Here is a 22,753-nt window from a genome sequence, read left to right as displayed (position 1 = left end):
GCCATTCGTGATCCATCAAGCACCGGCGGCTGAGTTTGTCCGCCCTGGCGTTCAGAGAACCTGCCAGGTGTTGAACCACCAAGGTGATGCCTTGATGTTCTAGCCATGTCCAGAGGCGCAGAGCATCCTGACATAGGGTCCAGGACCCCACCCCGCACTGCTTGTTGCAATACCACATGGCGGTGGTGTAGTCCGTGAACACCTGCACTACACTTCCCAGGACAGAGGGAAGGAATGCTTTCAGTGCAAGTCGGATCGCCCGCAGCTCCAGAAGGTTGATATGGAGACGGGACTCCGCCAGAGACCAAAGGCCATGGATCACCGCCTCTCCCAATACCAGGAGGGACGCATCCGTCACCACAGTGTGATCTGGTTGTGGAAGGAAGGGGGATCTGCCACTGACCCAATCGCGATTCAGGAGTCACCACTGCAATTATCGTGCAGCGTCCTCCGAGATCTGAACATGATCGGAGAGGTTGCCCTGATGTTGCGCCCACTGGAACTTCAGGTCCCATTTCAGAGCCCGCATATGCCATCTGGCACGTGTCACCAGCAAGATGCAGGAGGCCATCAGGCCCAGAAGCCAGAGGGTCATCCTGACCGAAACCTAGGCTGAAAGATCGGAATCATAGCCTGAATATCACGGACTTGCAGCCCGAAATAGCATCGAATAAAGAACCGCTCCGATGAAGGGGAGCTTCTGAGAGGGACTCTGGTGCGCCTTTGGCACATTGATGGAGAACCCCAGCAAATGCAGGAGCTCGGCTGTAGTCTGGAGGTGTTTGACGACTGCCTGGGGCAAGCCCACCTTCAACAGCCAGTGGTCGAGGTAGGGAAAGACTAACAACTCCGACGAGCGCAGATGAGCCGCGACACCCGCCATCACCTTAGTGGACACCCGAGGGGCACTGGTAAGGCCGAAGGGGAGCACTGCAAACTGAAAATGCTCCTGGCCTACCGTGAACAGCAGGTAGCGTGGTGGGCCGGCAGGACGGGAATGTGAATAAGCGTCTTATAAGTCCAATGCTACCATCCAGTCTCTAGGGTCCAGGGCAGCCAGGATCTGAGCCAGAGTCTGCATCTTGAACTTCAACTTCCTGAGGAAGCGATTGACGTCCCGGAGGTCGAAGATGGGGCGCAGGCTCCCCTTGTCCTACTTGGGGACCAGAAAGTAGTGGGAATAACAACCTCTCCCTACTTCCTGACCGGGAACGCACTCTGTGGCCCCCTTGGCCAGGAGGGCTGTGACTTCCTGTCGGAGAAGAGCCAAATGATCACCCGACATGCGATGGTACCGAGGTGGCATGCATGGAGGGGAGGACTGAAAGGGAAGGGAGTAACCTGGTCAGATTATCTGCGGCACCCACTTGTCCGATGTAATTTCGAACCAGTGGGGGAGGTGGTGGCGGATCCTGCCACCCACTGGCATGGGGTGCTCCCTGAAGCTCAGATTAGGAAGGTTTGGAGGAGGAAGATGCAGGGGTGGAAGCTGACTGACCCGTACGCTGGTTCCCTGCCCCGCCCCTGCAGAAGTCGCGACCACCGCCCCGCTGAGGCTGGGCCTGCACAGGCTTGGTGGACGGGCGTGCTGGGAGCCTCTGCCTTGGCCACGAAAGGAACGAAAACCAGGAGAGGCCGGGTTCTTCGCAGAAAGACCCAAAGCCTTGGCCGTAGCCCGCGAGTCCTTGAAGCGCTCCAGGGCGCTGTCAGCTTTGTCACCAAACAGGCGGATGCCATCAAAAGGCATGTCCATGAGTGCGCTCTGGACATCGGGTGAGAACGCAGTCGAACGCAACCAGGCGTGGCGCCGCAACGTCACAGTCGTAGAAATCGCCCTGCCCAAGGAGTCAGTGATGTCCAACCCACACCGAATGGCAAACTTAGCTGCATCCTTACCCTCAGCAATCGCTTGAGAAAGGACAGCCTGTACCTCCTCATGAAACTGAGGCAACACCTGGGCTACGGCATCCCACACCGCATGGGAGTAGCGGCCCAACAAACAGGCGGTGTTCACCGATCACAGGCCCATGCTGGCCGAAGAGAACAACCGCTACAAAAACTGGTCCAGTCTTTTAGAGTCTTTATCCGGCGGGGACATGGGAAAGGCACTCTGCGACGTCGAGGCCTGAATGACCAGGCTCTCAGGTGCAGGGTGAGTGGTCAAGTAGGCAGGGTTATCTGGCGCCGGGTGGTAGCATCTGGCAATGTTTTTTTCTACTGGAGCCCCCGTGGCCGGCCGCGACCAAGTACCCAAAGAGGACCGCAGTCAGGACGTTATTAAAGATAAGCAATGGCTCCGACGAAGTAGACGCTGTCTGGAGCACCTCAGTGAGGAGGTTGCTATGGAGGGCCACTGTGGGGAGGTTGAGGGCCTCAGCAGCCCGACGGAGCACCATTGTGTAGGAAGCACCCTCCTCCATCGTAGGCGGGGGAGAAGCAAACCCAGGGTCAGAAGACACATCGAGGTCGCCAGGGTCTTCCGGATCGTCTACCCAATCCAGCTCGGAGTCACTCTGCCGGGCAAGAGGGTCCTCGGATCCGTACCAGTCCTCGTCCGCCTCCGGCGCTGGAGGGGCAGATGAACAATTGTTACTTACCTGTAAACAGGTGGTTCTCCAGTATTGGTGTCTTTCATAGATTCACATGCTTGAATATTCCCAGTCGTCGAAGTGCGAGTCCCACGGTAAATAAAATAGCAATAAAATACTAATAAAATATGTATGCAAAAACAGAACACATAAAATATACACTAGAAAAGGTAGTAAATACCCAGACATAATTCCTACATAGGAATACATGATAGAGAGAAAAAACGCTTGTAACATATTCCTGTCATTATGTTAGTCCAAACTACAGCTAATCAGGCGCCAGCAACCCTCCAGAACCTTATCCTCAGAGCTCAGTCCCTCAGATTTTCGTAGCAAAAGAGTGACAAAAGAGACTATGTGGAGAAGCGAGCTTCTGAGGGGAGGTGGGTGGGTCGCGTGTGAATCTATGAAAGACACCAATACTGCCGAACCACCTGTTTACAGGTAAGTAACAATTGTTCTTCCTCAGTATTAGGGTGTCTTTCATAGACTGACATGCTTGAATAGAATAGTGAGCAGTAGTAGCCGATCAAGGCTCGAATAGCCATGCAACAGCATGGAAGAAAACTCAATGAGACAATAATATAGTCATGCAAGTAATAATAGAAAGCATATAAAACCAAAATGGAGGAGGGAAGACAGAGGCTCACCTTAGTTAAAAAGATTGCGAAGCACTGCCTATCCCACTGCTGTATCTGCTTCGTTGATGGCATCCAGGAAGTAGTGTTTCGTGAACATGTGCCTGGTGGACCACGTGGATGCTCTGCAGATCTGATGAAGCAGCACACCAGCAAACAGGGCAGAAGAGGACGACATCGCCCTGGTGGAATGAGCACTCACTGAAGACTTAAGAGGCTTGCCGGCCTTCTGATGGCAGAAAGCAATGGCTGAAGAAATTCAACGTGCAATAGTTGGCTTGGTAACAGGACGCCCTTTGCGCATGCGTCCATAGGCAATGAACAGTTGATTGGACTTGCGAAAGGGGGCCGTCTTATTGATGTAAAATTTAAGGCATCTTTTAATGTCCAAAGAATATAATCTTTGCTCTGCCAGAGATGGAGGATCGGCAAATACATTTTTCAAGAAAACAGGTTCATTAATATGGAAATTTGTGGGTACTTTAGGCAAAAAGGTTGGATCGGTGCGAAGCACTACACAGTCAGATTTGAATTGGAGAAAAGGAGGTTTAATGGTGAAGGCGTGAATATCACTCACGCGACGTGATGAGGTCAGAGCAAGGAGAAGGGCTACCTTCCAGGTTAGATACTTCAAGTCCGTTTTGTGGATAGGTTCGAATGGTGCCTTAATTAGTTGAGCCAAGACGACATTGACGTACCAGGTCGGAGGAGGACGCCTAATAGGTGGGAACTTCTGGAACAGTCCTTTGAAAAATTGGCGAATTACTCTGGAAGAACAGTGCGAGGAGGAGCCATCCTGACGGAAACGAGAAATTGCCGCCAAGGAAACTCTCAAAGTAGAATGGGAAAGCCCTGATTGAGCCAGTTGCAAAAAGAACGGGAGCAGCTGAAGGGGAGTGGAATGAATAGGAGGTATATTAGCAGCTGCGCACCAATGACAGAATCTCTTCCACTTGAGTTTGTAGGTCTTAACTGTAGACGGAGCTCTGGCCTGAGCGAGAATGTGCCTGCAGTCTGGCGAAATATTGAAATGGGCAAATTCAAGGTGCTCAGGTTCCAGGCTGATAATTTCAGAGAGGGGGGTTCGGATGGCAAATCTGACACGTGTCCACCATGAGGAGATCCGCTCAAGGATGAAGGAGGATGGGCTTGCACTGGGATAGAAGCAGCAGCTCCGAGAACCACGCCTGTCGGGCCATCTGGCGAGTGCCATCAAAGGGGATGTCCATGAGTGAGCTCTGGACATCTAACGAGAACCCGGTAGATCTCAACCAGGCGTGGCGACGAAGCGCCACAGTCTTACAAATTTCCCTACCTAGTGAGTCTGCGGTGTCCAAACCATACCGAATGGTGAACTTAGCTGCATCTTTACCCGCGACTATAGCTTGGTACAGCACAGCCTGGACCTCTTCAGGACACTGAGGCAAAACTTGTGCAACGGAATCCCGCACCGCTAGGTAATAACGGCCCAACAGGCATGCAGTGTTCAACGACAGCAGCCCTAAGCTGGCAGAAGAGAACAATCGCCTTACGAACTGCTCCAGCTTCTTTGAGTCCTTATCCGGCAGAGGCATGGGAAAGGCACTCTGGGACGTCGAAGCTTGGATGACCAGGCTCTCGGGCAGGAGTGGTCTGAAAGGCAGTCACCTGACGCCGGGCGATGACGCCTTGCGAAGTTCTTATCTACAGGGGCCCCTGTGGCTGGCCGCGACCAAGTGCCCAGTAAGACGTCAGTGAGGGCCTCATTAAATGGCAGCAGGGGCTCAGACGAAGTGGACGCCGTCTGGAGCACCTCAGTGAGGATATTAGTTTTAGGGCCACCGAAGGGAGATCAAGGTTGAGGACCTCAGCTGCCCGACGGAGCACCACCATATAAGAAGCGCCCTCCTCCATGGTAGGCGGGGGAGAGGCAAACTCCAGTCAGAGGAGACATCAAGGCCTCCAGCCTCCTCTAAGTCGTCCGCCCTGTCCTGCTCGGAGTCGCACTGATGGGCAAGAGGGTCCTTGGACCCCTCCCAGTCGTCCTCCACCTCCGCCGTATGTGGTGCAAACCGTGGTGGCAGGGACCGGGGAAGGAACAAACGGCACCGGGAACGGCCCTGGACGGGCTGAACCGGCGCAGTGTCCCAATGCGGATCCCAGGCAGGGACAAAAGTGTCCTGGAACCAGGGCAGGGGCGGAACAAATGGTATCCACTGAGGCGCCGGAGGCAGAGCAGAGGATGGCGCAGGTCCTTGTGCCGCCATAGCCAGCGGCACAGGATCCTGTGGCGCCGGAACCGCCGCATGACAGGACCGCGGGGCTCGAGGAGCGCCGGCGGGAGCCCGAGGTCTAAACAGGCGGTCCATGGTAGCAAGAAATTCTTGCACCTGTGCGGGAGTCGCCGACTAACCCGGATAAGGTGGGTAGGCCGTGGGATTCCTGGGCTCTTAAGGAGCCGCAGGGGCTGAACCCCTGTCCCCCTTGTCCACATCCAGGGATCGACGGGGGGACGCCAGAGTGCCAACGCTTCTTCTTCTCTTACCCGAATACAAGGGTGAAGAATTGGAGCCCGAGGAGCGAAGATGGCCTTGCAGGCATTCTCTGGAGCAGCCCCTGGACACTGAATGGCGCAGGTACGAGTGCTGGGCCTCAAGCAGCTTCCGCTGCCGCTCCCTCAAGGCCTTCGGGGCCATGGTCAGACAGTCCATACATGAGTCGTGGTCGCACTCCAGGCAGTAGAGACAGGCGCCATGGGGGTCCGCCACCGATATATTGCGATGGCAGGCCCCACAAGACTTAAAACCAGGCATTCCTACGTGCACCAGAGTAGACTTGCAGGAGACAAAAGTCTTAAAAAGATGGTCGAAAAGTTACTAAGGTATGTGCTCTAACCGGATCTGCACTTACAGGCACGGAAAAAGAAAGAACTGACGTCAGCGCTCCTGGGTGGCACCTAAGTTGTCTCTGTGATGTCATCTCGGCGCTTACGACGCCAGTAACGGACGCGGAGCGGCACAACGCCACCTACCGACGCCAGTGCTTAATAAGCACTAGCACTTATTTTTTAGGACCGGGTCTACTCACAGCTGCACGTCACATTTGAAAAGATGTTATCATTAGTTGACTGACTCGGCGCAGAGTGTTCTCGTCTCCCGAGTACCGGGGAGTGCTGTTCCCAGGACTGGCTGCGGCTGACTGTGAATGAGATCCAGTCCGGAGCACAGATTACTGCCCTTAGTTCAGTGTTGCCGGTGGGGAGGGAGGGACACTGATTGGGATAGATTTGCTTCTGCGCCCAAATTGTTTTCAATTGGCACGCCCCCAGCACACCCACCACACGCCACGAGTCATCAGCCCAACAAAGTTGAGAGGAGGCAGCAGTAGCAGCACCAGGGAGGCCTACATCAGTTAATATATGTACTGCCTCGCAGCCCCGGCCGACCAGGAGTGTAACCGTAAGTATTAAGCAGTCATCATGCCATCTGCCTGCCTAGCCTGGCCTAGAAGCGTCCGCCGTACACATCACGCATGATGTGCGACACGCAGCGCGCGCAGATTGTTTTCCGATTGACAAGCTTTAGCTGCATCACACCGGGCTGCACCCCACGAGCCATCAGCCCAACGACATTGAGGGCAGGCAGCAGCACCACCAGGCAGGCCTAGCTAGATATGGTAATAAATAAAGGTACTGCCTTGTAGCGCCGGACGCCCGGCCCACAAGTGTAACAACCGTAAGTACTAAGCAGGTCATGCCATGCCACTGACAAACCAACGCTGCTTCGATGACGCACTATGCCTGCCCTGAACTTTCAGTGTCCTCCGGCCCACTTACACATTTATTATATCACAATAGGGCCGGCCGGGGTTAAGAAGTAAAAGGCTCTGCCCTTGAAGTATCCTCTATTCCTTCTCTAAACCGTTCCTCTTAAGAGTGGCAAAACCAAATGCCATGAAAAGCTGAAAGCAGAATGTTAAATAAACTTGTTGATTGCTTTTGGCATGTAAGGCTGCTGACATTCATATCTGTGCATAAATCGCCGCCTAGTGTTGGGTCCAGATGATCGCACATTGTTGTCCTGGAAGAGTCTTCGAAGTATCACGAGATAGGTGGCTCCTCCCCTGGACAACAGTGCGCATGGGCATTTTAGCCATTGTGGCCAAGATGGAGTGAAACTAAGTGAATGATGACCATGCTAGAAGTATGTGTGAATACGGCAGCCGCTACAGGCGCCGGGGAGGAGGGCGGGCGATATGAATGTCAGCAGCCCTACATGCCAAGAACAGATGCATACTGGTAAGTAGCATATTCGGTTCGAGGCATGTGGGCTGCTGAATTCATATCTGTGCATAGAATACATAGCAGTCCCTCCATTAACGGCGGCCGCCCGTGCCAGCTGCAGCAGTTTGGAAAAGTGTTTTTAGAACAGCCTGCCCTACAGCTGCCTGCTGTTTGGAGTGGACATCAACACAGTAATGTTTTGTAAATGTGTGTGTAGTAGACCATGTGGCTGCTCTACATATGTCTTCCAAAGGAATATTTCCAAGGAAAGCCATGGAGGCCCCCAACTTTCGGGTGGAGTGGGCCCGTGGTGGAATGGTGAGAGTGCGCTTGGCTTTCTGATAGCAGATCTGAATACATTTAACGATCCACCTGGCTATACCAGCCTAGGAAATGGGGTTGCCTTTGTGTTGTGGCGCAAAGGCAACAAAGTTGTTTAGTCTTCCTAAAATCCTTGGTCCTATCAATGTAATACATTAGGGCCCTTTTGACGTCCAGTGTGTGGAGCATTCTCTCCGCCAGTGACTCTGGATTTTGGAAGAACACAGGTAGTTCTATAGTCTGGTTGATATGGAACTGAGACACTACCGTAGGAAGGAATTTAGGGTTAGTGCGAAGCACTACCCTGTTAGAATGAATTTGGATAAATGGCTCTTGGATAGTTAGTGCCTGGGGTTCACTAACTCGTCGTAATCGCTATAAGGAAAGCCACTTTCCATGTCAAGAATTGAATCTCGCAGGAATGCAGTGGTTCAAAAGGGGGACCCATCAGCCTGGTGAGGACCACATTGAGGTTCCACTCCGGAGCTGGAGGCGTCCGCGGAGGAATGACTCGTTTGAGTCCTTCCGGAAAGGCTTTAATGGCAGGCATCCTGAAAAGTGAGAGGTGCTGTCTGTTTTGGAGATAAGCAGCCATTGCGGATAAATGTATGCGAATGGAAGCATAGGCCAGATTACATTTGTAAAGATGTAAGAGATAACAAATGATGTTCTGAATAGATGCATCCAGCGGGTTAATGTTGTGGCCTGCACAATAAATGACAAACCGCTTCCACTTCGCCGCATAGCATTCTCTGGTGGTGGGCTTCCTTGCCTCCCGGATGATGTCCATACAGTCAGGAGGTAAGTTGAGGTAGCCAAACTCAAGACCTCAGGAGCCAGATCGCCAGGTTGAGCTGTTGTGGATCTGGATGCTGAATGTCGCCATGGCTCTGCGTCAAAAGCCTGGGTGTGAGGCGCAGCCTTTGATGCGGCACCACGGACAGTTCCAGAAACGTGGTGTACCATGGTTGGCGAGTCCACGTCGGAGTAACCAGGATGAGAGTCATCGAGTGCTGCTTCAGCTTGCGTGCCACCAGCGGTATTAGAGGTGCTGGGGGAAAAGCGTATGCAAATTTGCCTGACCAGTTCATCCATATCGCATTGCCTTGCGACTGTGGGTGTGGAAACCTGGCGGCAAAGCTTCGACATTTTGAGTTCTCCTTTGTGGCGAACAGGTCTATCTCTGGATGACCCCACCTTTGGAAGTACGGGTGGAGTACCGATGGATGTGTCTCCCACTCGTGCATGTGGTGGCTGTACCTGCTGAGCATGTCCGCCATCTGATTGTCTTTGCCTGGGAGGTGTTCTGCCATGAGGAAGATGTTTCTCTGAATGGCCCACTTCCACATGCTCTGAGCCAGATGAGACAACTGTGGAGAGTGTGTTCCTCCCTGCTTCTGAATGTAGTACATGGCCGTCATGTTGTCCATCCGGATCAACACGACCTTGTTGCATAGATGCACTTTGAAGGCTTTTAGTGCCATGAAGATCGCCATCAGTTCTAGAACATTGATGTGCATCTTCCTTTGCTGTGGTGTCTATAGTCCCTGCACAGTGTAATGGAGTACATGAGCTCCCCATCCCTGGAGAGAAGCGTCCGTCGTCAGGATGATCTGTGGCACAGGCTCTTGGAATGGTCGTCCCTTGCAAAGGTTTTGTGGATTCCACCAATGCAGAGAGTTGTATGCCCGACCGCTCACCAACACTAGGTCTTTCAACTGTCTGTGAGCCCGAGTCCACTGACGTGCCAAGCACTCCTGAAGCGGACGCATATGTAGTCTCGCGTGAGGGACTATGGAGATGCAGGAGGCTATCATGCCTATCAACTGCATGAACACTCGCGCTGGAAGCGAGTGTTGAGGTCTGAATCTTTGGATCAGCGACTGAATGCTGTTGACCCTCACTGAATTTGGCTTTGCTGTGGCTGCCAAAGTGTTTATCGTCGCACCCAGATACTGCTGTATGTGGGCGGGTTGCAGGTGGGACTTTGGGTAATTCAGTGAGAATCCCAGTTCGTGAAGAAGGTGAATGGCGTGCGACATGTGGGCGGCACACTGCTGGGCTGACTTTGCCTGGATGAGCCAGTCGTCCAGATAAGGGTAGACGTGAATGTTTTGTCTCCTTAGGTGCGCCGCCACCGTCCCCAGGCACTTTGTAAACACCCTGGGTGCCGTGGTGACCCCGAAAGGCAAAACCTATAACTGGTAATGTTGGTTTTGGATGGTGAACCGGAGGTATTTTTTGTGTGACGGGTGCAGCGGAATGTGAAAATACGCATCCTTTAGATCTAAAGTTCGGAGAAAATCCCCCTGACTGAGCAACGGGAGTACCTGATGCAGTGTCAGCATGTGAAAGTGCTCCGATAGAATGTACTGATTGAGGGGTCTGAGGTCCAGTATGTGTCTGAGGGACCCGTCCTTTTTTGGTATCAAGAAGTACAGTGAGTAAACTCCTATGCCTCTTTCTTCCACAGGCATGAGCTTGATTGCCCCTTTTTGCAGCATGACGAGGACCTCCTGCTGCAATAAGTGCAAATGCTCGGCGGACATAGGATGGTGTCTTGGGGGTATGTTGGGTGGAGTGGATGTTAACTCAAGACAATAACCGTACAAGCTGTATGACCCACCTGTCTGTGGTGATGGATTTCCAGACTGGTAGGAACTGTTGAAGTCTCCCCCCCACTGGTGTTGCGTGGTCGGGGGGCAGTGACAAGGCGTCACTGTTTGTTAGTGGCAGAGGATCTGGAGTTGTTGTTTCCACGACCCCTGCCTTTGGCGCTGTTTCCACGATATCCACCTCGACTTTGTTTGGTGTATGTGGTCTGCTTGTTGCCTTTATAGTACTGCGTAGTTTGGGAGAGCTGGCCTCTGGAAACTAGTGCATGAGCGACGAAAAGAACCACCCCTGAATTGCTGGGACTGCAGGGCCCCCTTGGACTTAGCAGTTTCAGTGTCCTTTTTGATCTTTTCCAAGGTGGTGTCCACCTCTGGGCCAAACAGATGATCAGGGTTTACTGTCTGATTAAGAATGGTGGTTTGTATCTCTGGCTTAAATCCCGAGATTCTGAGCCAGGCATGTCGTCTCAGCATGACACTAGTGTTAAAAGCTCTGGCCGCGGTGTCAGCCGCGTCAAGTGCACATTTAATGGAAGCATTGGATATCAGCTTCCCCACTTGGATGGGCATCGCAGCTGCCTCTTTGTATTCGTCTGGCAGGTGCTGCAACAGTGTCTCTAGTGTGTCATAGTGGGCCCTGTCATACTTCGCTAGAAGTGCTTGTGTATTTGAAATGCGCCAGATATTGGCCGCTTGAGCTGCCACCCTTTTCCCTGATGCCTCAAACACCTTAGATTCCTTATCTGGGGGAGGAGCATCACCCGTTGTTTGTGAATTAGCCCTCTTCCGGGCATTTAAAACAACAAGAGAGTCCAAAGGCAACTGTCCCTTGATGTAAGTAGGGTCAGTAGGTGCTGGTTTATACTTCTTCTCAATTCTAGGGTTAATCACCCAGGCTCTGGTAGGCTCCTTAAAGATCTCCCCAGCATGTTTCAAGACACCCTTCAACATAGGCAGAGTCTTGACAGTTCTCTCTGAGACGGAAAAGGTGTCAAAAAGAAAGTCCACTTCAATGGGGTCAGCATGGAGCTGGACGTCATGATTTTTAGCCGCCCTTTCAATGAGGGCATTAAACGCCACTGAATCCTCTGTAGGCGACGTTTTTACAGCATAGAGTTGAGTGTCTGGGGTAGAGTGAGGATCACCTGGGTCAGCACCAGCTGCCCAGGGTTCATTGGTATCATCTGGGTCAGTGTAGACCGGATAGCTGTACTCATCATCCTCATCATCATCACCTTCCCCAGCGTCCACGTCAGAGTAAGTGGGTGAGACATCATGGCCATGTGGAGAAAGTGGTTCCACAAGAACAGGAGTCGAAGTGGAATCTTTCTTTTTCTTTAAAGGAATTTTATAGGACTCCAATGGCTGTTCTGGGGCAATTTTCCGTTTATGAACGGAAAGTCTGCCCGTTTCGGCATCGATAAAATTTTCTTGCTGTTCTTCCAACGAAGATTGTCGATGCTTTAAGGCCGGGACCACTGTTGTAGACTTCGGCACCCAGGGCACCTTCTCGGGCACGCTGGCGACCATCCTAGGGGTGAAAGCCTTCGGCGCCACTTTCGGTGGCAACATGAAGTGAATGGGCGTCGACGCTTTTGGAGGTTTATCAACAGGCTTCAAAGGTGGAGGATCTTTTGGGCCGACAGTCGAGGCCTTCTCCTTGATGCGCTTTAGGGAGTCCGCCACCTGCTTGGAGAAAGCAGCGGACGGCCGCGCCGAGTCGACGGGATCCTTCGAGGCACCACTAGACGTGGGCTCGTGGGTTGCGCCGCTCTTGGCCTGGTCTTGTTGATGGGGAGTCTCGAGAACCTTCGGATCACCGAGTCCTTTGTTGGAGTTGACCACCTTCGGCGCCGATTTACTCGGCTCGACTACCTTGACCTTCGTCTTCGGCGTGGCATACTTCGTCTCGACGCCCTTGACCTGTATCTTCGGATTGACACCCCTCTGCTTCGTCGGTGCCGATAGGTCCGAGGCCTTTGATCCGACCAAAGTAATGCGCACTTTCGGTTTCGAGGGGGGCACCAGTGCTTTCACGTGCGCCGAGACCGTTGTTTTTACTTTCGGTTTTGATTTTGCAGGGTGCGGCTCAATAGCAATGTCCGTAGCCGAGCCCGAAGGCGGGGCCATAGAACCCATTGGAAGACCTTGGGTAAGGCCTAGTGGCGATCCCTCGACCTGAGCCTTTTGAAACGTTTCGGCCCCAATGTCAGAGTTAGTTAGCTCTTCGCTCGAGCTATCTTCCATGGCCCCAAAGGCCCCATCGTCCTCTCCTACCTCGCCGATGACTTCTTCCGCTTCGAGCATTTCAGCGTCCGCGTCGTAGTTATAGTCGACCTCCGACGCGGGATTCGACAGGTTTTCACTAACTTCTCGGTCGTCTCCCTCATCATCCCCGGCATCGAAAATGTCCACAGACGCCGGTGCAGTCTGCTGGACCTCCTGGCGCGCAGCGCGTCGATGCTTAAGCGTCTTCTTGGATCGAAAACGGGAACAAGCCATGCAACTGGCTTCATCATGATCCAGCGACAGACACTTGTTGCACACCGGGTGGACGTCTATGTGGGGATACTTGGAGTTGCACACGGGACATCTCTTGAACGGGCTCCGTTCCATGATGATCAGTCGTTAGGGTCTGTGGCGTCGACTGGGCCCTCCGCGTCCAAAGCACGCGGTTCTCTGGAATCCGGGTCGGAACCGAGCTGGAAGAATCAGGCACCGAACACAAGACTATACAGACGAAGAAAACTAAAGGCCTTTGGGCCTTAGGAAAGTTTATATCGATTCCGACTAGAGTGAACCAATATACATTCGAACCCAATGGCGGAAAAAAACAATCTGAGGATGGAGTCGATGCCCATGCTTACTGTAGTCCAGGGGAGGAGCCCCCTATCTCGTGATACTTCGAAGACTCTTCCAGGACAACAATGTGCGATCATCCGGACCCAACACTAGGCGGCGATCTATGCACAGATATGAATTCAGCAGCCCACATGCCTCGAACTGCATATTACAAAACAACACAACGTAAAAAAATAACTGACCTGAGTAGGTCCGTCAGCCCGCAATGTCCTCAACTAATTTAATTCGAAGCCGGTTATAAGGCGCAACGTAGCGGCTGCCAGCTCTGGTTGCAGGAGGGGGTGTGGGGGTATGCTGGGGTCCTAATGAAGACAGTTGTAATTTCTAAAACAGTTTTGTAGATCAATCCAGCGTCTAGAAAACACACTCAGATGCACGATGAGGCACATCAGTGGTATTTACTTGTCGGGTGTTTTGATTGCTTTGTCTACGTGAAAACCACATCAAGGAGGATCTCGAAAGCTTGGCTAATGTAAGCACTATTTATGGTGAACTTGTAGTTGCTTTAACTTCCTGATGGGCTGCTCTTTCACCCTTCGGATTGTTATATCTGCCCATCAGCTGTTTTGAAATAGTTTGTGTATGATCATGTGGCATGTTTTCAGTTTTGACGTTCCCGTGGTATCAGTTGATGCTGGTGTTTCACAGCAACAAGACATTTGTGTTTGAGGTTACATGTTCCAATATATTGCTAGTGTTTTTGTTTGAATTGCCTCCTGTAAATCTGCCTGACGTCATTTTGCCAATGAATTTATAATATTCTTCTATTGGTTGTTGCAAATTAATCTGCTGTTGTCGTTTACAGCTGTTTATTAAGCAATTTTAGTCTCTGCAATTGTAATATTTAAGACACAAATTTGATGGTAAGAAATTATTTTCTTTTGAAAGTGGCCATAAAGCATGCTGGAGGGCAGCTGGTGTCTGTCCTTTTAAGACGTGGCGCCTGTTTGTTTCCTGGCCATTGGTAGTTCAGCGGTAGGTACAAACTCAATTTAAATAGCCTAGACTGTGTCCCATTCTTGACCAGAGATGTATTTTTGCATGCCCTTGTGTGGTCTGAGAGGTGTCAAGAGAGGAGTGTTAAACCAAGGGGATGTCTGGTTGAAGTGTGTGGGTGAAAATCTCTAGCTAGCGCCCAATTGTGTAGGACAACTCATGTAAGTATGATATTCATGTTGTGACCTTGTGACAAGCCCTTTTCAATGCCACCTGAGCATAATAGCATTTGATTGAACAGGCGGCCCCTTGGATAGTGGACTCTTCGTGCCCCTGGCTTTCTTGAGTAACTCTTGCAGATTATTTTTCTAAAGAATTCACTGTTTCTTTATTTTTGGCAGAGCTACAGTGTGTGTCTACTACGGAAATACCTGGGGCTTAATGAAGTTTATTTATGCCGCTACTTTCTTCACTTTATTATTACTATCAGACTGGTAGTAATAATAAAGTGAAGAAAGAGTACCAACAGCAGAAGCATGGTAGTAGAAAGAGAGAGGTTGGAGGTGAAGAATAACTTAGGGTAGGGAGGAAGGTAAGGAAACAGAGAGACTGGTAAAGGGGGTGCGAGGTCTGATACTTAGAAAGAGAGGACAGAGCAAGAGATGGGTGAGGAGAGAATGAAAGATCTATAGAAAGGGTGATGAGGGAGAGATAGGTAGAGAATGACAATCCGGGTTAGAGGTAGACGCGGTGGGGGTGAGAGATTTAGAGAGGAAAAAGAAGCAAATAACAGATAGAATACCGGGGAGGGCCTTGGGAGGTGGGGGCAAGATTAATTGCCTACTTTGCCTTGCCTTAAAGAATCTCTGGGTGAGAAACCACCCCAATTACGAATACAAAGTAGTGATCCTCATCCTCTCTTTGAATTCAAATGCCCTCCAGCCCATTTGATGAAAAAGTAAACCTTGGTGGCATCAGCCATGCATGAGTGTGTTTCTAGTCTGTTAAGATAAGACTGCAGTGTTGTTTAGAGCTGTGCAGCAGTATTTATGTACAAACATATGAAATGTGAATTATTCATTCGTAACTTTTAAAAGTTTGCAAGTGCAAGTAATGCACATAAGGTGATGGCAGCACATGGCAGTGGTGAACACAGCTTGTGATTCACACTTGGGAATCTTGCACTGTTGTCCCCTTACTATGAGCAAGGCTCCCTTGCTGAAATTCAGATTGGGTATTACATCTGACTATTAGCTGTGCCAGTTGAGGATGTGGGTGGAGGTGGAGCCAATAGAGTAAGTGGGTGGAGCCAGTGGAGGAAGTGGGTGGAGCAGGAGAAAGTAGGTGTGGCCTCCGACAAACATTTGAGCACCTGCACCTCATATTTTACAAATTAAGCACTGACCGACGCGCAGGGGTACTGCCGACGAAAAAACTCTCCGGCTCCAGTCGGATGCCTGGGGATATTCTAAGGTAAGAAATCTATCCCGAACGGGTCTCTTTCAGATAATTGAGTACCCAAATAATTCGATCCGATTGGGTGGCAAATCCGACAGCAACGGTCGGGCAGCTTCAACGGCTGCGTAAAGAACGCAGCAAAGCTGAGGCACGGCTAGGGAAGTAGGACTATAAACGACGCTTAAACAATTAGCATGCTTAAAGGAATCTTTCTGGGAGACTACTGGCCTGGGTAGTATAAGACTACCAACAGCGATCCCAGATAGGAGCTATTAAGTCAGCCACTGGCACACAGGCCATGACATAACCAGCCATCAACGCTACGTTCCGGGATTACTACCAACTGCTGTATCGTGCAGATCTCTCACCTCCGGAGAGAAAGGGCATGGATGGGCTAGGGATTGTGTATTACTCTACTTCTTCCGCCCAGGTCATCAACATTTACTAGAGATGATCAAGGAAGCTAGAGACACGGGCCACCTGCCGGACTCTGTACAGGGAGCTCTGATTGAGGTCTTACCTGAACCTGGCATAAACCAACTTGACGTCTACTCGTACCACTGATTATCGCTGCTGCATCTACATTATAAAATCCTAGGCAGAGTACTGGAGAAGAGGCTACTCCCCATTGTTGGAACCCTGTGCATGCAGATCAATCGGAGTTCATTCCTGGGTGTAGCACCTTCAATATCAATGCATATTGCGACTCACCCAAAAGGCCCCTCCCACCCAGAGGCTTACAACCGGGTGGTGGTTTCTCTGAACAGCAAAAATATTTTCTGCAGGTACTTTTGATTACTGACCATTGTAAACATGGGGTTTGGCCGTAGTTATCTCGACTAGATCTACACACTTTATAAGAGCCCGACTGCGAGGGTCCATACAGGCCAGGCGATAGACAGTTTCATACAAAGGTACGAGACAAAGGTGGACAAAGCAGTGGCATCCATCCGTAACGCTCTGCATTTTTGGCAATTGCAGTCTCTCTCTCTCTGCTAGGCAGGGGAGCAATATCCAAAATGCTGGTACTACCCAGCCTCCTGTAATTTCGTCGCACTACCAATTATACTCTCCCAGAGTTTTGCTTGCGAAACTCCTGGGCCTAATGTTCGAATTGATAGGGTACAAAAGCCAACGACCGGTGGTTCTAGACACCCTCCAACACCCTTTGCTTGAGGGTGGACTTGGTGTGCCTCTTTTTGAACTATACTAAGCTGCATCACAGCTGCAGTGGCCAATGGGCTTGCAACTGACATCACCCGAACAGGACAGTATTCGGAGGATCCTAGGGAGAACAAGTGTTTACACAAAGCTGACGGACACAAGCTGTTGCCTGCAGCTGGAGCCACGCCAAATGATGGTGGATAGAATGTGCTGGTGCAGATTTGTACACAACAAAAGCGCCCACATCCCGTATTCCCCACCCATAGATATATGGCAACTACTGGGAATTCATAGAGAAGTAAAGAGCTATGATACTAACCTGTGGAGGCAGGCGGGAATCGGCAAACTAGGGGTTTCTACTACAAAGGCACTCTCATAGCATTTCAAGACATTATGGACAATTATGGCATAGGAGCTAGCCACTTCCTGACATACCATGCCATATAGCATACATTGCATGCCACATGGTTAGTGTGAGATGCTGAACCATCAGCACTGCACACGCTACTCAATCACGAGACCACGCGCCATAATGTCACCACATTATACATGTCCCTTAACCTCCACCACCATGTTATGCTGAGGGCTAATTAAATGGAACGGCATCCTACCACAACCATTATCTGATAAGGCTTGGTTTACAGTGCTGCAGGAAGTAAAAGAGGTGTCTCGCATCCCATGGCTCCACTTTATGCAATTTAATTAGGTCTTGTTATTTACCCCTCCCTTACAGTGTATTAAGTGAATGTTTCCCGCCCCGACTCCCCCCTCCCCCACCCCCCCCGAATGCCACAGAAGCAGATTATCCACTTTATGGAATGTAGTTATGTCTCGTTATCTACCTCTGCCTTACAGCATATTACGTGAATGTTTCCCACACCATGTACTACGCCAGCCTCCCACACAGACCTGCGTATGCTAAGGGCACACCCTGCGCTCAATTTTTACTGACGTAAGATAAAGATGCGGTGCAGGAAGTGGTTGATGGAAACAGTTGGAGACTAGCACAGGGGTGTCTGCTTGAACTATACCCCTGACCCAAACAGGACAGAGCCTAGACAAATTCTATTGATTTAGCATTCCTTCTAGCGTAACGCCCAATGATAAGCATTAGAAATGTTCAACCCCATAGAACATAACAGCACGGAAAGGAGGTCATGGTGCAATGGGGCAGGGTGGAGGAAGACGCACTTCGCAGCGAAGAGTACAGGGGCTTACGGAAAGTGCTGATTGCGATAGAGTGGGATTTCCTCTTAGAGACCTTTAAAACTCTCGATACCGTATGCACACAAATATCAACAGCATATATCCTAGCCTGTATTTGGTCTAGGGGGCTCCATAGAACAATTGTTGCTAGCCTTCCATCACCAGCCTAGGATTAGCCTGAGCACACACCTTCACATATCCTATTCCACCCTGGTCACACCATTATTCAATAATATGTTGTAATTGGTATGTAGACACAGGTGTAATTCACACTATCCATTTCATAAATATCCTCTCCGATGAATAAAGTATTTAAAAAAAATATGTTCTATTTTTACTATAAAATAAAATATGTAAGACTGATTTGAATCAAAATGTATTAACTTTTAAGAGGTCAAATTACAACTTACCAAACTCTCCAATCTTTTTGCCACTATTGATGCAAATCTTTGCTCTCCTGCCAATTCAGAAATAAGGAATACATATTCTGGAGCAGTCACTTGGTTTGATCGATGGGTCCTTCCTATTCATTCAAAGAAAAAAACAAGGATTCAAGTGAAATTAGCAGATAGTTAATCTTTTTAGTTTGGGACAGAAAATTATTATACAAAATAAAAAAAAATAAAAAAAAGAGTTGGACAGTAAGTTACATGATACAAGTCAATTGTCCGAGAACTCAGAGTTCAATAAGAAATTAAATGTCCAATCATGGAGTCGTAAGGTATCCGTAGTCTTTAATTCGGTCCACCAATTCTCTTTCGCACTTTAGCTTCTGTACATAAATCTGTATACACCAGTAATGCACTTTGCACAGCCAACCCGTGTTTCGTGGTATTGCTTATTAGCCTCAGTCTGTTGATCCAAACTGTACAGGTGTACACAGCAGTCGGATATATGTGGCAATAAAAAACCTTAAAAAGTGAAAAAATGACAATAATAAAATAAAAATTGTAGTTCACATGTAAAGGTACTCCCCATAACAAGGAGCTGATTCACATAGCGAAATGTATTATCTTCGCTCGTAGTTAGATGTAAGAGTTATTTACCTTCGGTAACTACGTATCTGGTAGAGAAGTTGTCCATCTGCAGATTCTTTAACTTGTAATGATCCCCAGTCGTCAGACTGGACCCGGAATTCTTTTTGTAGCAGCACCTCGGAGCGCTTGGGGACTGCGCCACACGACCCCGCACTGACGTCGTCCACAACGTGACGTCAGCGAGGTCTATAAGTCCCTCCCAGCGCGCTGACGTAAGCTTCATTTGGAGAAACGTTTACGCAGCACAACGCGGAGCCACCAACAAAACTGTGAAAGTACAGGAACAGTGTGCAAAAAAAGGAAAAATCCGTAAGACAAAGGAATCGGATGATGCACAACATCATCATGAAGGACAGTGTCAGACACTGTATACCAACAAACTGAGAAGTAAAGGCAGAGCATCGCTCCGAGAAACAACCCCGCAAAGCGAAGCGCTGACCCTCCCCAGAGGCTGAGCAACAAGGGAAGAATGTCCCTACAGACAACAGGAAGACTTATTACAACGCAGAACTGTGCCGGCCAACAAGAGTGGAGCACAGGAACAACAACAATCCACTGCGAGATGACATTACAAGAAATGGGGCTGTCCCGTGTAGAGATCGAAGGGCCGAGGCACAGCCCAATAGACCCCAAGAAAGCGACTGCACAGGAGACAAGAAACCCTGAACAGATGGAGGAGGTGGGAGGGAGGGAAAGAACAGGAGAAGACCCCACACTGGAAGGACCAGAGCGGACGAATATAGAGAAAGGGAAATAATAAATCCCCTTTGAATGCGGAGCGAAAAGCACCTGGAAAGGTCTTTGCAGAACGGGGAGGACGGGCGGAGGTTAAGGAATCTGCGGCTAGACGTCTCTACCAGGTACATAGTTATCGAAGGTAAGTAACTCGTACACCTGATAGAGACATCTAGCCGCAGATTCCTTAACTTCGAATAGATACCACAGCCATACCCCATGTGGGAGGTGGGTCTGCGACAGAACAGAAAATGCCCGATGCACTGAACCAGCAATAGGGTGACAGACTAGGGGAAAAGCTGTGGCGGTGCAGCCTGTCGGCAACCCAAGCAGCTCGGAAGAGCAAAAGAGAATGGGAGGCAAGGCATCATAAGAAGACCAGAATGGCATGAGACCACACCCGTGTGAATACACGATGTAATAACGTCACTAAACCATATACCATAACGGAAGAGAGTTCATAACGTGGAACTACTCCCAGAGCTCAATGGTGCGCTAAGTTGACATCAACGAAGATCTAGAGGACAACATGGAGGGACATAACCAGAGCCTACCAGGTGAGCCAACGCAAGGGAGGCCGGACAGACCGCATCAAGGAAGCGAAAGGAAAGAAGCAGGAACCAAGCAAAGTCCCAGAAGTACAGACGTGAAACATAAGACACGCCAAGTGCAATACTCAGTCACAAGAATGTGACAGGGACGGACAGCACCACGCTGAAGTACACCAAGGCGGAGCACAACAAGAACATGCATATAGCAGACAGCTACGGAGACAAAGTGGTGTAGGATGAGTACGGGCAGCCCAAATAGGCAATATGAAGGCCAATGGGGGGCACCACCCAAGGGAGACCGATGCAGGGCGCAGCACCTGGGACGACCTTCAGCAGAGGAGCTGTCCTGCTGTCACACCTAACAGATTAGGGTGACACCCGAAGGAAAAGACACATCCGAAAGGTATGGCATCCGAGGCACCGAAGGTGCCTATAGGAACCGCTGAAGAACACGCATAGCTGTGGAGAACATCATCAGATCTTCAGAACCACCACCTCCGACCCGGAGAAATGCACCCCCACAGAAGAGGGAACTGTTCAGTACATGAACAGGACAGACAAGACCCTCAAGAAAAGAGCCTCCAGAAGAGGAGGCCCACCCCAGAGAGAAAAACCCAAGGAACCCTTGCTGCCAAAGCAGCTGGAAAAAGCACTGAACACCCAAGTGCCCCCCCGAAAAACTAGGATAAGGGTCCAGACCTCGCCGAAGCGAAGAGAGGTGAAGGTGTGTAAAAAGGGATACCCAACGGTCAGCAATCTGAGGGTATATATAGAAAAAGGGACGAACCACTCGATCAACGCAGTAGCGGGCGCTATAGGTGGAACCCGCCTAATGCACCCATGGTAGGAGGCAGCCTCGGAAGAAGCGTGTTGAAACACACTGAAAAGAGTTAGTACAAGGAAGAACCTCTAGAAGAGGAGAATGAGGCACACACAAGGCTCAAGCAGGGCGAGACCTTTGGCATGTAGGAGACAGTGCCAGAAGGCACAACACTGAAGACCGTCCAAACGGTAAGATAATGACGCCAGTAGACGGAGAGAGCCCAAAGGGACCTCCTTGCCTGCTTGATGCAGAGCAGAGCTACACAATAGCATACAGGTACCCCACCTGGAGTGTATCACTCCCCCAAGATAAAACGGGGGGGAACACCTCTTAGGGTAAACCACAGTCCGAGGATAGAACACAAACAATCTGTGAAACAACGCCACAGTAGACTTACTGCCAGCCCAAAAAAGCACAGTCCAACTGGTGTGCGCTAATGAAAGGGTAACCACCCCAGGATAGGACGTCCTGAGACCTGCCAAGTACAAGCCTATGGGGGAGGGCAAAAGCCCGCAAGGAGGTGCTGAACTGCCGAATCGGCATGGGTAGCAAACAAAAGGACCCCATCAAAGGACAGGTCAACAAGGCATTCCTAAATATTCTCCGGGAAGACGTCATCCCGCAACAAAGCATGGCATCGTAGTGCAACCGAACCAGCCATAGCTTGGTCCAAGGAATCCGAAGTATCCAGGGCCGAGCAGATAGTAAATTTCGCCAGATCATGGCAGCCTCGGTACCCCTCAGAGGAGGGGACAGTAACTCATCCGTGGGTGAGGGCTGTAAACTGAGCCTCCTACCCTAAGGGGGTTGTCCGATGAACGGAGAATTAGCCCAATGTTCAAAAGGAAGCGTCATGGATGAATGAAGGTCCTGACTGGGCTCCTGAGGAGGCAGAGAGTCCACCGGAGCCACAAATTCCAAAGGGGGAAGAAGCACGGACAGATTTGGCGCCGACAGACATCGGGACGCCGCCAAACTCCTACCGGAACCCTCCGGAGAGGAGTCAATGATCCGGCGCCAAGGTGGCTCCAGGGCATCCTCGCCTAGCGCCAACTTAGCTTCGTCCGGCGCCGACTCAGCCTCAACAACAGGCTCCGCTTTCGAAGAAAGGAACGGTGCCGGAGCAGGGGAGGCAAGTCTACAGCGCTGGGCCGGAGCTGACTCAGCCTCAACCACAACAGGCTCCAACTCCGAAGTAAGGAACAGAGCTAGAGCTGGGGAGGCGAGCCTACGGCACCGGACCGGCGCCAACTCGGCCTCCGAAAAGGCAGCCGCCTGTCCGGATGGCCGAGGTGGACTCTGAGCCAAGCTGAGAGTACCAGAAACCACCTGCGACACCACAGGGAGCCCCACTGGACTATGTGGCGCAGTAGGGGTGCTATAGGCTGAAGATGAGGACCCAACCGGGCCGCTCCGCGCCTTGACAACGCCATACCTCCATTATCCCTAGGGGCAAGGGGCTCAGTTGGCGCGTCCACCGGAGACCCCACACGCAGCGGAGGGTCCGAGGACGTCCCAGGGAGAGGATGGGACCCAAGGGAGGTCTGCAGGGCCGCGG

At 50.8% G+C, this 22,753-nt stretch overlaps 1 protein-coding gene across 1 annotated transcript in view; it reads right to left on the bottom strand.

Moving 5' to 3' along the window:
* SBNO1 (strawberry notch homolog 1) overlaps window positions 1–22,753 on the bottom strand; it is a 946,695-nt gene that overhangs the window by 307,195 nt on the left and 616,747 nt on the right. The window contains exon 17 of the mRNA XM_086942451.1: window positions 18,460–18,572. Coding sequence (XP_086798577.1) covers window positions 18,460–18,572 — 113 coding nt within the window. The remainder of the gene's footprint in view (window positions 1–18,459; window positions 18,573–22,753) is intronic.

This window comes from Lissotriton vulgaris, chromosome 11 (genome assembly GCF_964263255.1).
Source record: "Lissotriton vulgaris chromosome 11, aLisVul1.2, whole genome shotgun sequence".
Taxonomy (NCBI): Eukaryota; Metazoa; Chordata; class Amphibia; order Caudata; family Salamandridae; genus Lissotriton; species Lissotriton vulgaris.
This window is presented reverse-complemented; position numbering and strand designations above follow the sequence as displayed.